General features: G+C 35.5%; 1 protein-coding gene and 1 long non-coding RNA gene across 3 annotated transcripts in view; one reads left to right on the plus strand and one right to left on the minus strand.

Moving 5' to 3' along the window:
- Positions 1-503: 503 nt before the first annotated feature.
- LOC141350639 (uncharacterized) lies at positions 504-8,639 on the minus strand. Its single transcript, XR_012358779.1, has 3 exons — positions 8,505-8,639; positions 1,174-1,318; positions 504-892 (listed from the first exon to the last, which is right to left on the minus strand). It is a non-coding gene; the product is annotated as an uncharacterized lncRNA (long non-coding RNA).
- Positions 8,400-16,083, plus strand: part of fig4a (FIG4 phosphoinositide 5-phosphatase a) — a 65,021-nt gene continuing 57,337 nt past the window's right edge. The window contains exons 1-4 of one of the 2 annotated variants that reach the window (XM_055185746.2): positions 8,400-8,549; positions 11,226-11,330; positions 14,609-14,707; positions 14,829-14,952. In XM_055185746.2, the coding sequence (XP_055041721.1) occupies positions 11,268-11,330; positions 14,609-14,707; positions 14,829-14,952 (286 nt within the window). In that variant the 5' untranslated portion in view covers positions 8,400-8,549; positions 11,226-11,267. Of the gene's footprint in view, positions 8,550-10,755; positions 10,846-11,225; positions 11,331-14,608; positions 14,708-14,828; positions 14,953-16,083 lie in introns of those variants that run through there. The other variant, XM_055185745.2, reaches the window with a different exon arrangement.

Genomic DNA, 16,083 nt, shown 5'->3' on the forward strand with positions numbered 1-16,083 from the left:
AGGCGGGACTAAAGTGGCCATACAAACTGTTGCAATCTTCCCCATTCATATCAATACAAGTGATGCATCTTGGTAATATTATATATCTTTGGTATCGGCCCTAAAAATAACAATTGGATGACACCTAGGTTTAGGAACAAAGCCTATTTGTGGCCTGAAAAATGTGGGCTTACTAATAAATAGCATGTAACTAATACAGCAAACATCAGAAATGAAGAAAGTGAATTATGAGGATGTCACCAGTATTGACCTGACTGCTTTCAGACCCAGGATTGAACTCACTGTGTCCACAGAAGATGATGCAGAATAGGCTGATAGCCTTAAACACACACACACACACACACACACACACACACACACACACACACACACACACACACACACACACACACACACACACACACACACACGCACACTTGTGTAAGTGGTAATAGAGATTTAATAATTAACCATTAACAATTTATTGTAGTGTAATTTTAAGATGGTCCTTCTCCATTAACACCATTTTCCTCCATAGAGAGATTTTCAGCTCATGCATGCTAAGCAATGATCTCTTATGTATATTTGTTTAGTCATTTCTTAGTACATTGGTGCGCATGTCACGTTTCAAACTGTTAATGAAACCGAACACCATGACAATCATTCAGTTCCAATATTAATAACTGTGATAAATTCCCAAGCCTGTCCACGAGCTGCCTGCTGATGGTCTGTGATGTAGATGTAGTGACCTGTGTAATGGTCGCTGGACATCCATCATAGCTTATCATTCTAAGTAAACAACATGACTGCTACACAGCAATACACAGACGGCAGCCAAACTTTACTCTGCTCTTAGATCTCAGCTTCACTTTGTAAATAATTTGGAAATACCACAGCTGACCCACGGCTGACTCTGTAATCGAAAGAAATTACTACTTGCAAAAACCTTTTAGGCTAAACACAGAATCTAAAGCTCACATCCACAACTTAAATCTCCAAATGAAAAGGTTACTGTAATTAATTAGTTGATTAGTTACTGTAATTAGCATCGCAAAAGGCAATGGGTTCAAACTAAAGGTAATGTAAAATGTAAATGTGAATTGTCACCAGTAATGTGGTCAAAGCATGACTATATTCACAATATACTGTAGGCTTAAGTGCCTTGTTTTACACAAGCAAGCATTTAAAGAATACCTGTAAAGTCACAGGACACCCGAGTGTGTGATGTCAATCTCACAATGTTGAGTGGGTTAACGAGACGTCAATCAGACTGTTTGCTGGTTTAAAAAGAGGACGCGTCTGACCTCAGCATCCAGAGTCATGCAGCTCACGACTGGACCTGCAAATCACACATAACACACATCCTCACCTTAGGGCCTACTGAGAATACCTTATACATTTTAAATGTATAAATCCTTTACCATACTTTTACCTGTACTACCATAGTAATTCTCATGTCCGTATTTTTGGTTTGTTTATGAAACGTCATGAAATCAAGAAACATTTATTTGTAAAGCAAAACTGTGTATGCATTTCTTTGTTTTAAAATTTATTTTGTAAAACTTTTGATGCTTTAGGCATTAAAACAAAACTTCAGGGATGTTAGAAAATATCATATTATAAAAAAAAAAACAATATCGATATTTTAACAAAATCATACTAGATTCATGGCATTTGTTTCATTTCTAATTTACATCTCGACCACTAGATAGCACTCTTCATATGTCTGAATTTAAAGGGACACTCCACTTTTTTGAAAATATTCTCATTTCCAGCTCCGCCAGAGTTAAACATTTGATTTTTATCGTTTTGGAATCCATTCAGCCGATCTCCGGGTCTGGCGCTACCAATTTTAGCATAGCTTAGCTTAATCCATTTAATCTGATTAGACCATTAGCATCGCTAAATTTAGGAATCCATACTTTCATTCTGCCGTAAAAATTAAGGACTTTGCTGCTGTAACATGGCTACAGGAGGCACAATGATATTACGCAGTGCCCGAAAATAGTCCCCTGCTATTGAAATTCACTAAGGGGACTATTTTTGGCTGTTGCGCATATCAAAACTCTTTGGTTAAAGGAATAGTCTACTCATTTTTAATATTAAAATATGTTATTACCTTAACTAAGAATTGTTGATACATCCCTCTATCATCTGTGTGCGTGCAGGTAAGCGCTGGAGCGTTTTACAAAATAAAACGTAGCGCTTTTCTAAGCGGATTTAAAAGAGGAACTATATTTTATGACGTAATAGCACTTTTGGGAGTACTTCGACTCGCCTGAAAAGTCCGCTCCCCTTCTCACTCTCATAATGGGAGAGGGAGGGTGTTACTGCGCCGAGTCGAAGTACTCCCAAAAGTGCTATTACGCCATACAATATAGTTCCTCTTTTAAATCCACTTAGAAAAGCGCTACGTTTTATTTTGTACCATCAAACTTGCTCGTATAACTACTCGTCTTAAATAGGAAAAACGTTGATGTGTTTGGTCACTTCTAACTTTATCTCTAAATGGTACCATTGAATGAATGGGGCTAAGCTAAATGCTATCGAAGTGTCACAGCGCGCTCCAGCGCTTACGTGCACGCACACAGATGATAGAGGGATGTATCAACAATTCTTAGTTAAGGTAATAACATATTTTAATATTGAAAGGGGGCGGGGATTGCGTACAAACCAATAGGGAGTCGAAATGGTGTATGTTTATACTTCTCATCCAACCACAATCGGATTCATCTGGATGATGCAATTTATCAAGATAGGTTTTTTAACGATGACAAGCCGGAATGTAAAAAAAGAAAACAAGTTGAAATTAATAGAAGTAACGAGGCGATTTTTAAAATGTAAGGAGTAGAAAGTACAGATAATTGCGTGAAAATGTAAGGAGTAGAAGTAAAAAGTCGTCTGAAAAATAATTACTCAAGTAAAGTATAGATACCCAAAATATCTACTTAAGTAAGGTAACGAAGTATTTGTACTTCGTTACTTGACACCTCTGAAAATGAGTAGACTATTCCTTTGAGTGTGATGCTAATGGTCTAATCAGATTCAATGGATTGTGCTAAGCTATGTTAAAAGTGGTAGCGCCTTTAAACAGTGACAGGAAGAACCATTGAATCAATTTGAAGGACAAGGTTGAATCAACGCTGAATTACCTTTTGATTTTGCAAATTGAGTCAACGTTGAACAAACAACTGATATTATTTAAACCAAATTTCAACATTGATTTTAAGCATTTTATTAACCCTGTGCAACCATTTAGCATGAACTGTCAACGTTGAAATAATAACTAACATTATTTTAACCATATTTCAATGTTGAAGGTCAGTCATATACATGCTGGGTAGGGGCGCGCCACAAATGTTTTTGCTAAGGTTTGCCTATGGTGGTGTGTTCTCAATGACAGCTGTCCTAAATTTTTGAAATAGGAAAAATCCCATAACTTTACACTATCACATCACATTGCACCAACCCCTGTATTGTGATAAGAACCGATGAGATTATTGCCTATACCCAGCAAAATATTAATCAAAATATTAATCTAAGCTATATACTAGTGGTCTCCAACACCTGCAATAAAACATATCAACAAGTAAAATAACATAATTTATCTGTTTTTCTACAGTTTTATAACAATTATTAACAAATATTCTGTAATTTAATGAATTAGGACTGTAAAAGATTCTCTGTATTTTTACGGTTTTTGTATGTAATTTTGAAAAACAATTTGCTGCCAGAGATTTACCGTTTTTTTACGGATTTTTTTTACAGTGTATATTAGGGCTGCACAATATACCGAAAAATATAAAATATTGAATTGATCAAATTTTGCAGACGTGTATATGGCAATAGTTTGCAATAACTCATTAATTTGAATACTCCAAAGGTTATTTATAGTCAAAGTTTTAGCAAAGAAGAGGCTGGCACGCGAGTGAGGCTTATTTGTGCTCGGACGTGTGGAAGATGATTAGAAAGAATGTGAAACGTATGTTTGTTATATAATGTTCAGTTTTTAATTGATTTTACAAATTTAAAGCATTATTGTAATGCATACCGTTTACCCCACAATTGAGCAAGTTATCGCGTTTCATGTTTTCCTTCAATATCAGGGAGCCACTTAAAGTAAAAAAAAAAAATACTTTAAGTGGTAAACTTAAATTATTTTTGTGTTTTCATTTGAAGTAACTTTTTAAGTTGAATCAACTTTTCATTTTTTAAGTGTATATATTTAACTATTTTCAAGGTATCTGCTGTTTCTTTTATCTTCTTTCATGCAAAGCTGCTTTGAAACAGTGCAACATAGTAAAAAAAGCATCATATAAAAACAATTAAATTTAATTGCATTGAATCAAAACTATATTTCATAAAAAGTCATATTATTGTTTTTCACAATATTAAAGATTATAAATAGTTATTTACCCATGTAAATAAATGCTTGGGTAGATTTACTGGAAAACAAAACTAAACCTGGATCTTAATGTTTTTAGTGTGTCAGTTTATATTTGTGAGAACATAAATCAATAACATTGCAAATAAAATTGCAGTTTTTAATCTTCTGTCTCTCTCACTAAGTGGGCAGTGGGAATTTGGGGGTCTCTGACCTGTGCCCGACCTCTTGGGTGTCTCTCATATCTCTATAAGCACAGATCAAACCTCAAGCACTTATAGACCACCAGAGGTGAGCGGCACCCAAAACTCTCTGCTTTACTTCTGTCATCCACCGTGTCTCCAGTTCAGATCTGTCCCAGTTTATCAATGCTGCGTCCTTTCAGTCAGACATTTGTGTACTAATCTCCTGGTAAATGCTTGTATCTCTGTGTCTTTGAGGGTGTCGATGTCATCTGCGGGTGTGTGGATTTTCTGATCTTTTCGTGCCACCGTGTACTTGAGATTATCTGTGATTCTAGTCAAAGCTGAGGCTCGGTGACGCTCATGGGAAATTATTTTCAAAACCGTCTCAAGGTGACGACCTCAGCGAAACCTTCGTATCTCACGAGGAGATGTGCATCGAGATCTAGAGAGGCGTAAAGGAAAACGCCACAGAAGACTTTTTCTTATATTGTTTCAACTAGAGGTCGAACTATAGTGGATTTTACCGATACCGATTTGTCCATACTTCCCTATAACCGATTAATCGACCGATAGTTTTTAAAATGGATACTGGATAAAAAATAACCATAACACTAAAAGTGAAACAGTGCTAAAATGTATTACACAAGTTCTAAAACAACAGTACTACTGAATCATGAAAATGTGCTAAATGAAATAAATTAATTAATAATATTGAAGTATTGAAGTAAATACTTTTGTGAAATACTCCAACTGGTAAACTTCAAAAATGTGTATTAAATGTGTAGTCTTGTACTTTATTTGTTTCAGTTTTAACACTTAATGTTTATCTAATCAAAATAAAAAAATATGAATTGCAGTGATGATAAAAAGAACTGAAATCAGATTTTGATTAGTTGGATAATTATGTTAACGTAGCCGACAGCTGCATATAGTTCACTTTCTTTCGTTATTAACTTAAAATATGTATAAAATGAACCAGCTGGAAATAAACTAATGCAAATCAATAATAATAATTATGACATTAAACATTTGGGTTGGATTAATCGGCATGTATTTTTGTTTGAGGTACTACTAATATTATTGTCCTGTCAGCCAGACAAACTTAGATTCCTGCTGTGGTTTCTTTGCTAAATAATGCAGCATCTATTCAGCCAATTATTTACTTTATAATGACGCACTCGGAAAAACGATTGCCATGTCGATTAATAAATCGATTAATCGGCATGTATTAATCGATTAATAAATTGATTAATCGGCATGTATTAATCGATTAATAAATTGATTAATCGGCATGTATTAATCGATTAATAAATCGATTAATCTACCTCTAGTTTTAACACAGAGTGTCGAGTCAAGACCGAGTCCACATCCAGCTTTATCTGGATTCTGTCTTGACACTTGATCTCTGGTCTTGGCTCGGACTCGAGTTGGACTCGACTACAACACTGTCAGACATGAATGATCCTCAAATCATGTGGCCTGTTAAGAAGAGATGTGACCTGAATGATGTCATACCCATCACCCATCTGTTTGTTTTGCACAGGAAAGCTCTTGAATCTGGGGGAAAATGAGACAAGGAAATGGAAACACAATGAAAGAAGAAGCAGCAGCGTGGTAACAGAGAGACTCTAGTGAAGGTGCAGACAAGCTCTGAGGCTTTCAATGGGAAAAGCGCGATGCTTCCCAGAACCCTGCGATGCTGCCAACACAAACCCAGTTCTCCGCAAACTCCGGGATGCCTGTCTGACCGGGGGAGGGACACAGCGGCGCCACGCCGATTCCGAAGACAACTTATCTCTCACTCTCAGTGATAATACTGTCAAAATAAGAGCCAGGATACAGCAGAGAGGAACTGGTTAAAACCTGCAGCCAAACCGGGTCCAGGGTCTGACTGTGTTAAACAGCTCTCCGAGGGACATTAGCTTTCATTTTTTGCTATGTGTACCTCTGACCCATTTCTTTCTAACATCCTCACTGTTAACTGTCTTTCTAGGCTTTATCTTTTGAAAGCATCAATACACATACTGTAGCACAATCATAAGGTTCCAGATGTTAATGGAGCTGCATTGATTCCCGTTTTGCTGGATTCCTTATTGCTGGACTCAAACCTAACAGACAGACAATAGCAGCACAATACATTACATAACTACTTAACTAATGTCTCTCATTTTTACACACCATTATCTTACAAAGAAAAATCTCACAAACATATGACTGGTGCTCAATTAATAAATTCCAATAATGAATTGACAGTTCATGTTCATCTATGTAACTAAAGTGACATCTACATGAAGTAAAGAGAATTACATCTTCAAACTAACTACATGGGTAAAGTCAGAACAGCATAAAGACAGTAGTAACAACATAAACAAACGATTTGGTGGAACAAACGTAAGTAAACATAAGTCGATTACTTTAGTTTAAATCATAGCTATCAAAATTATTTTGTGTCCGTATGGTTCAATTAAATGTAAAAGGGTTAAAATTTCAATAAATTAAATAAATTTGCAGATTACTTGCATACATTCTCTTTTTTGAGGACCAAGTCTAAAATTTCTGGTTTTATTTCATTTTAAAAGAATATTTGGGGGAAATTTGCAAGAATATAAATGTGGTGCAACCGGTCTGTGTCAATTTCTGTAACTAGTATTTTTTTATGAAAAATGTGGAATAAAATATAATTATCTACTTTAGGGTATAATATGATTTATTTTACATACATTTTTACATCAATTGTCAAAGATTATTTAGAAAACAGAGCTGTTTTCAGCATATATCAAGACAAATATCACAAAAACGCATTAAAATTTAAATTTAGAAATAACTAATAAAATTATATTTTAATTCTTTTTTTATGATGATGATGATTATGCTATCAAGGTAGATAAAATATTGAATATTTCTCATTCTTTGGTGCAATTGGTGGTTACACCATTTGACATTTTCAGGTCAATTTAGTTAAAAATTGTGCAAATGTAATTTTTAATGGCATAAAATTTACATAAATACACTATGTGCATTGAAATAAACCTGTCGCATGCTTTTTTTCCAATTTCTTTTTAATTTCCCATCTTTCGTCACAGACCCAACTACAGATCGGCTGCCGAAACCTCCCATCACATAGAAATGATCCATGATCGCCGTCTCCCCTCGTCTTTAGGAAACCAAAACATTTGTTTTTCTCAACGAGTATTATGTTCCAGAGTTCTGTTCAGCCACCAACAACAAACCATTAAACAGAGACCGGAAGTAAAGTTTCGTCGACGCATAACCGTGACAACAGGCTTGTTCGACTTTATGCGGCGCCGCAAGAACCGACAGCCGGATGACGTCAAAGTACCGCGAGACCGATTAGAGAAGTCTAATTTCGTCTCGCTCTCGCGGTACTTTGACGTCATCCGGCTGTCGGTTCTTGTGGCGCCGCATGAAGTCGAACAAGCCTAACGCCTTGCGTCCAATCAAAATGATTATACTGCTGTATGCACGCCCGCACACGCAAACACGTATGTTTAAATGTTTTAAATTACTGTTTAAATGTTTTAAATTACTATTTAAAACAAAAATATAACTTTGCTAAATATAAAACTAAAATAATAATTATTATAATTATTATTTAAATACGTATAATCTTTTTTTTAATTTTATTATTTTATATATATAAAAAAATAAGTTACGACTCATAGATTTTTTTCATATTAAAGTCCCTAATTTAATTAGTGCCACTTCGTTCACGTACTGTACCTTATTATGTTTTGGGCATGCGCACATGATGTGTGAATGACAGAAGAAAGTACTTTATTAATCGACTTCTGGTTGGTGGATTTAAGAGATAATTTTTGCAGCATAGAGGGAAAATGCGTGCCGTTTTTATCGTGTGAATCACTTTTTAAAAGTTGCCAAAACATTTTGAAATAGGTTTCAAGCGTACAAAACTGTAACATTGATATTACACTTACTTGATTGAAGGATGAACCCAAATCATCATCCGCTCTTTCTACCCGGTAAAGTTTTACCGCCTTCCTTGCACTTCTTCCTTTCTGTCAGGAAAATGCCAATCTTCATACATCCAAACACCAAAGGAATATACACGGCATCAAGTGCTCATATTTTCAAAGAGTGTGGCCCGTTGGATTCACGTGCACACATGTGTTTTTTGAATCGCTTTTCTCTTCGTCATGTTTGTCCCCGCTGAGGCTCCGTGTCAGCTGAGCTGTATGACCATAGATATCATATAGAAGACTAGATGCCCTATTGGCCGCTGGGGACTGAGAAATACGGCGGCCATCTTAAACCGGTCGTACTCCTAGTTTCGTTGCATGGCAGCAGATAAGATGCCAGAGCACTGTGGAGCATTTTCCTTTTCTAATCGGCAGACCATAGCAAATAAAGCACACAGGATTATTTTCACAAGTACTTTTTAACATTGCGGTACTATTGGTTGTATTTTGTGAATAGAATATTACCAGAAAATTGAGAAAGAGCCAGGATTATTGATATTACTGTACTGAAATCGTAGCCAGCTAACGTTCGCTATGTTTACTGCACCATCCGCTGTTCACCCTGCAAGGGGAGGTGGGGTAAAGTAAAGTAATAATTACAAGGGTTTCTCTGTTGTGAGTATTGTGTAAGGCGCTATATAAATGTATTATTATTATTATTATTATTATTATAAGGTGCTGTGAGCTGCGTGATCCGCCGAGCTTTAGAAAGCTAAGATGTCAACAGTCATGCACGTTGTGCGGGAGGATCTGGAACAGAGGATGTTTTCCTTCGTAGGGAGGACATTGAGGAGACTCGGTTTGGAATCGATAACTATCAGTCTGAGTGACTCGTTGTCATTTGTGTCTGTGTTTTTAAAGATAAGGCTCCACCATGTTGCCAAACTCACCTCTCTTGAACTACAGAAAGGGAGCACGGGAAAGAAGCTCAAAACAGTCCTCTTTCAGGGGTGTGCGTGCGGGTGGGGGTGGGGGGGTTACAAATCATTTTAAATTGTTTCTTCACCTTATTAAAAAGTCTTATTTTACTGCAACCATCTGTTTCTGCATCTTTGTCATATTTATAGTGTGTGATTTATAAAATATCTTATATCCTACACCACATATTTTGATTTTGGACTCACTTTATATCTTAAATCAGAATATTTTATTACTGTTTAGTGAATATTCATTCATTCCTACTATGAACATTAAGTGGCGCTGTCCACATTAGTGTTTGTAACACTAATATTCTAAACGTAAATCTTGACAAACTATATATTGTTGGAAAGCTCAAAGAGTATAATTTTCATATTTCATTACCATTTGGGGAAAATTATGACATAGTGAGAGTCAGTTTCTAAAATGTTACGGGTCCACAGGTAGGCCAAATTTGTTTTTGCATATAACACTAAAACCCTACTCTAAAACTAAAAAATTATGACAAGCTATATATTATCGGAAAGCTCTCAGAATGTAGTTTTAATATTTCAAACCCTTGTTGCAATAATAATAATCCGTTGACAACAATTTATTAGTTTGTGAGTATACACGAGTACAAGAGTGTAGCAAAATCTAGTGGCAGTTGTTGGTTAAACCATTAAAATTGGTTTAAAATTGTGACACAAACATCATTTTTTTTTGTGATTTTAACTTGAAATTTGGATCACAACTACTTGAGACATATTGCTTCATGTTAACATTATTTATTGTGTGAAACATTAACTTTTATGTAATTTTATTTATAAATTAATATGTTACTGCATTATTTTATATATTAAAATAAAGGTAAACGGCTATAAAAATATTTATATTTAATATTTTTACTTTCTAACTCATTTGTGAAAAACCCTAAATTGTCTTCTTTAAAACAAGACCAAGATTAGGTTTCTAGCCCAAAGAATCCCAGAGAAATATTCATTTAAAAATGTACATCACATTGTCACTCTCCACTCAAACGGGATTCGCGGCACATAAGGGGTTAAAATACGCCGAACCATGTGTCATGTATCATAGCTCCATGAATGACCTTTGCAGCAAAAAAACCCGCGTGAAAATCTGTTCGGTATTCACTGAGATATGATTAATTAAATGCGCTGATAGCTCATTCCACCAGTCATACAGATTACACTGAGTGGAGCGGGCGACCGATCTAAGATGGCGGCCCCATATCTCGCCGCGCCAGTAGGCAGTAGCGGTCGATAGGGCGTCTACCTATATGATGTCTATGTGTATGACAGTCACATGATATCGTGTATGGTTTTTCTGTTAGTGTAACATTTCACAAATATGTCGACATTTCTGCATAAATCTGCTGATCGTAAGTTTATTTTAATCTCTTTTTGTGTTTACACAATGTCATATTGAAACCGGACGATAAAGAGTCGTTAAACGGTTCATTTACATAAACATCTACCTGACATTATTGTTTCAATTTGATCTGTAATGATATTTCATATTAATCATTAAAAAAATGAGCAATCTGCTGGTTTACTTTTGCATGACGTGATTCATTCTGGACATAATTATGGGTTTTGATTATTATTATGTATGTACGTATAGTTATGCTTTAAAATGTTATGTAGCTTCTATTAAAAGCAAATACGTAATATACATGCTCTCTAGATTTTTAGAGCATTCGACTATTTAAAAAAATGTCATATTGTTAATAAGTTTATTGTTGATTTGACTTTGTTTCAGGGTCTGTCTAAAGGTTTTGTGAATGTTAACCTAAGCATCATCATGCCCTTGACAGCAGCTGTGATCAGTGGGATTCAGAAACTGGTGCTCTATGAAACGAGGGCTGTAAGTCATCACAACAGTTCGTTTCTTGCACTTAACGAATAAAGAAGTTGCATTACTCAGAGATCATGTGGATTGCCTTGCAAATGCATAAACAACACTTTATACAGTAGTCTTTTTTAAACACTATATACAGATCAGTTGTTCATAGCATTTTATTAATTTATTGTGCATCAGCAGCACGTGTATACAAGTAAAATGAATAGTTTCATTCATGGATGATTGGCCAATAGCATTCTAGTTGTGCTAAAATACAGTAACAGCTATGACATGCAACACTTGTTTACCACTTACTGTACATGTAGCACTGAATATCAGCCATAGTTTTCATGAACTATATCTTCTATATATATCTTCAGTCTGTGAAATTCATAATATCATCAGAGTATTATAATATAATGATGCATCACAGTTTGATCTCAGTCATTGTTTTTATTTTATTTCAATCTTTGACGTGACCGTACCCAGTCAATATTAGAGATATTAAGGTTATATTTTCAACAGAATGTTCTTTACATTATGTAGGGTGATTTTATAGAAAACCCCCCCAAAAAATGACTTTAGCTGTTTAGGCATAGTCACATTTAAATGATCATAGATCTGTGTCAGTATGCACACTGTGGCACTAGATGGCAGTGTTCAGCTTCAGTCAAACTGTAATTTTTTTTGTAATTTTTAATGCCTTTCAGGCTTCTTTGCAGTTCACTTCTTTTGTGCTATTGGTGTAAGATGTACAGACTTGTTGCAAGGCACTTGTTAAACTGTTTTGATTTCTCACTTGCCCCTTAGCCTCTATGATACTTAAATCCTCTAATCTATGATACTTAAATCCTCTATGATACATAAATCCTCTAGTCTATGATACTTTCCAATATCAAAGTTTGATTTCATTTTAATTTCAATCTTTGATGTGACCGTACTCAGTCAATATTAGAGATATCAATGTTATAAGGCTTAAATCCATTCTTTAATGGCCATTCTTTAATGTAAGTCTATTATAGATGATCCTAACACACAGCCCTTCTTAACAAGCCATTTGATTTGCATGCTGGGTTACAGACTTAAGCTTAATACTTAGCATTTGAATAAAAAATCCTGGCCATTATTCTGTTAAAGACACAGTGAGCATCATTTACTGTCTTCAGACACATAGTGCTGTACATTGCGAGTCTGTTACGTTGATAAGTCTTCTCACACAGAACAGGACAGATCAGAGCACAAGTGCGTGAAGGGATATTGAGCGTAATAACAATGATGATAGAGCAGCAGTTTGTGATGTTGTTTGTGTTCTCTCTCATGAAAGCTGCCTTAAAGACACAATATGTAATAAATTATTCAAAAAACACTTGCACAATATGTGATATGTCATGGAGTTGTGTACTTGCATTATCCCAAAAGTTCCTAAGGATTTGTAGATCTGTTTAAAATAATGGCTCGACCCTCGTTTTCCTAATTTTCACCACTTTAGTGATTTAATATCTGCGCTATCATCAGCTGTACAATAGAAACTGTAGGCAACGCGAGTGGACAAATGCAGAAGTGGCCGTTATACAGCATGTAACACGCGGCTGTTGTGCCTTGCAGCTAATTCATTATGATGACATAAAATAATCTGATCAAATGGACAGGTAAAAACATGAATTTATTACTTTATCCATGATTAGAGAATTCCATACTCTCCATAGTCTCTGGATGGTGAAAACAACATTCCCCTCTTCTTCATGATGTCATTAAAGCTCACTTAACGCACGCTGTTTCTGCATTTCTGATGTTAATCTGGAGTACCTATAGAGTAGTATGACATCCTTTATATCTCCGAAGAGTCTTTAGTTTAATCAGATTTATAAAAGAACGATTAGCTTTCCGATAACGTACGAAAAAATGAAGGAGGAGGAGTTACTACCGCGGGAGGAGCGAGTACGAGTCATGCAACACTATACAACACTTATAACGTATGATTCACTACATGTTCGTGTCATTTATATAATATGCACGCACATATTTACAACATAAGACTTAAGTCTTACTTACCGCATGCAACTCATGACCCGATTGGGAAAATCCAGCGCATCAAAAACACACGCAAAACTCCGCTGCTACCCCGGATAATAAACTATATCCATTGTTTTCATAAGGCTGGATTTCTTCTCCTTATATCCAAAAACACACTTCTTCATTCATGCCATTGTTGAGTTTTGAAATTAAACAAAGCTGTCGCGTAATGTGAATGTCTGTAAGTTCTAGCGTCTCCCGCTGATTGACGGGTGGGCGGAGTTTTCCGGGGGAAGTGCCCATATAAAGAAGTGATACGTATAGAAAACCCTGAAACGTCATTTGGACCTGTAATCGAAAAAAACTTTCCGAAACTTGTACGAACCCTGACGAAGTGCATTCGGCACAGAAATACTCTGTAGCACGCCCAACTGCTTTTTTGACACTTTGCCTACGTTTAGCATGAGGAAACAACTCTATAACTGTGTTAATAAGTCAGAATGCTTGAAATACCATTAAACCCCCCCCCCCCCTTAAGCTTCGGCTTTGTTATTGTGTAATAGCGACCTATAGTGGTGAAAATCCTACATATTGTGCCTTTAACTCTTTCCCCGCCATTGAGAAAACGCTTTCTGCCAATAACGAGTTTTTACGGCAATCCATATTTCCGCTATTATCCACTAGGTGGCATTCTTACCCAACTTACAACACACTAAAGCATCCACTGCTCAAATTTTGGTGTTTTTGAAGAAACCTGCTGCCCATATTTAAGAGGTGATAAAAGAGAACAATTGAAGATTGGATGAAATGTTTTTTTTAAGCAGAGGGTCTGTTCCTTCATTTGATATGTTGTATGTTTATATTTTTAAAGAAACATTTTTACGAAGGCATTAAACTTTTTGTTAAAATCATAAAAAATGGCACTGGCTGGGAACTTTTTTTTTAAAAAGTTAATAAAGACCTCTAGTAAAATGTCCTTTACAGAATTTGCTTTATCAGCCATGAAAATCTTTTCGAACCTGTTTCTTTATGCATTTCTTGTTCTTTTTTGGTTTGTTTTACTGTGAAATGTGAGCTCAAGATATCGTATGAGATGCACACATTTTTCATGTTTAATTGTTTAATCAGAAAAGCTTTTATTGCCTTAATAAGGACAGATACAGTACATGAAAATAAATATAAAAAAATGAAATATACAAAAATTAACAGAGAAAAGTCTCGATGTCCTCAGTGTTTTAACACTATATAATTAATTTATTTGTATTCATATTTAAATGTATTTTTCACAGAGGTATTTCCTTGTGGGCAGTAATAATGCACAAACAAAGCATCGCGTCCTGAAGATCGACCGCACTGAACCGCGAGACCTGGTCATTATAGATGATAAGGTGAGATTGTCTGATTTGTCATTTATTCTCATGTTTTGTGCTTCTTGAGGATTTTAAACAACATCACAGGATAGTAATGTAGATCATATCTGGAAATCTTTGTGTGTTGTTTGTGTGACAGCATGTTTACAGTCAGCAAGAGGTACGAGAACTGCTGGGCAGGTTGGATTTGGGCAATCGCACTAAGATGGGGCAGAAGGGATCCTCTGGCCTATCGAGAGCCGTATCTGCCTATGGCATTGTGGGTAAGACATTCTCGATCTCCTCTTTATTCTTCTGATTTGTTTTGTTTATTCTTCTATTTCTCCTCGTCTGTCTGGCTAATGAGATGTGCACTGATGCAGCATTTTAATGGTGCGGTTGTCATACCGATATCACGGGCATGTGTGTCTTGTAAAGGTCAGGAAAACACTTCAGAAGTGTGCGGAGGCTCGTGCTGTTTACCCGTTCACACACAGGCACCTCGTCACCATGGAAACACATGATGGGAAGAAAAGGTTCGCCCATTTGTGTCCGAGACTCTTTATCATTTGTCTGATGGTAAACGGGTCAAAGATTTACTCTGGTATATGCATCGAAAAACCATGTAACGCTAAGATTAAAACACATGCGCATTAAAATGGAAAGAGTTAATGACTGTCTGTAACCTTATTGGTTAATTCAGTTTATATGACTCAGGGTTGAACAGGTTTTTATTAGTCTGCTGGGAAACAAAGAGTTTTCAAACAATTTCAAACATTTGAACATCCATATACGGGTGATTCTCACGAAAACTTGGTTTTAAAAATGTCAAGCATGAAAATGTAAAAATTGCTTAAATTTACTTTTTTTCCCACCAGACATTGAAAAACAAAGTCTGGAGTAAATGGGAACATTAATTTAAAAACTTTTACTGATCATTTAACACTTTTTGTAAAATAATTTTAAAAATGAGTCCTAAAAAATATCATTACCGCAACAGTCAGAAAACATCAACACTGACATATTTTCAAAATGACATGACAAACCTGAAAGAACATAATTTGGAGATTCTGCACATGCATTTAAAATCAAAGTATTATGCTTCTATTAATTAAATTAACATTTAATAAGCATCTGTTGCGGTAATGATAATCAAAATGTCGTGTAAGCATTCTGACAAGACAATATTTCAAACTAACTGTAAAAAAATGATCTTACCTGGTAGCCATCTTGAAGTAACTGGTCCATGTGCTTGGTCACTCAAAATCAAACTTTATTAAAATTCTGTATGTGTGCTTAAACTGTCCTCAAAAAGTGTTGCAGAGGATGAGAACATCAGGCATGGACACATCATTTTCCTAATTTTTCTTCATTATTATTATACATGAATATTCAGTAAATATTTTTTCTGTCAT

This window comes from Misgurnus anguillicaudatus, chromosome 18, assembly GCF_027580225.2.
Source record: "Misgurnus anguillicaudatus chromosome 18, ASM2758022v2, whole genome shotgun sequence".
In the NCBI taxonomy this organism is placed as follows: Eukaryota; Metazoa; Chordata; class Actinopteri; order Cypriniformes; family Cobitidae; genus Misgurnus; species Misgurnus anguillicaudatus.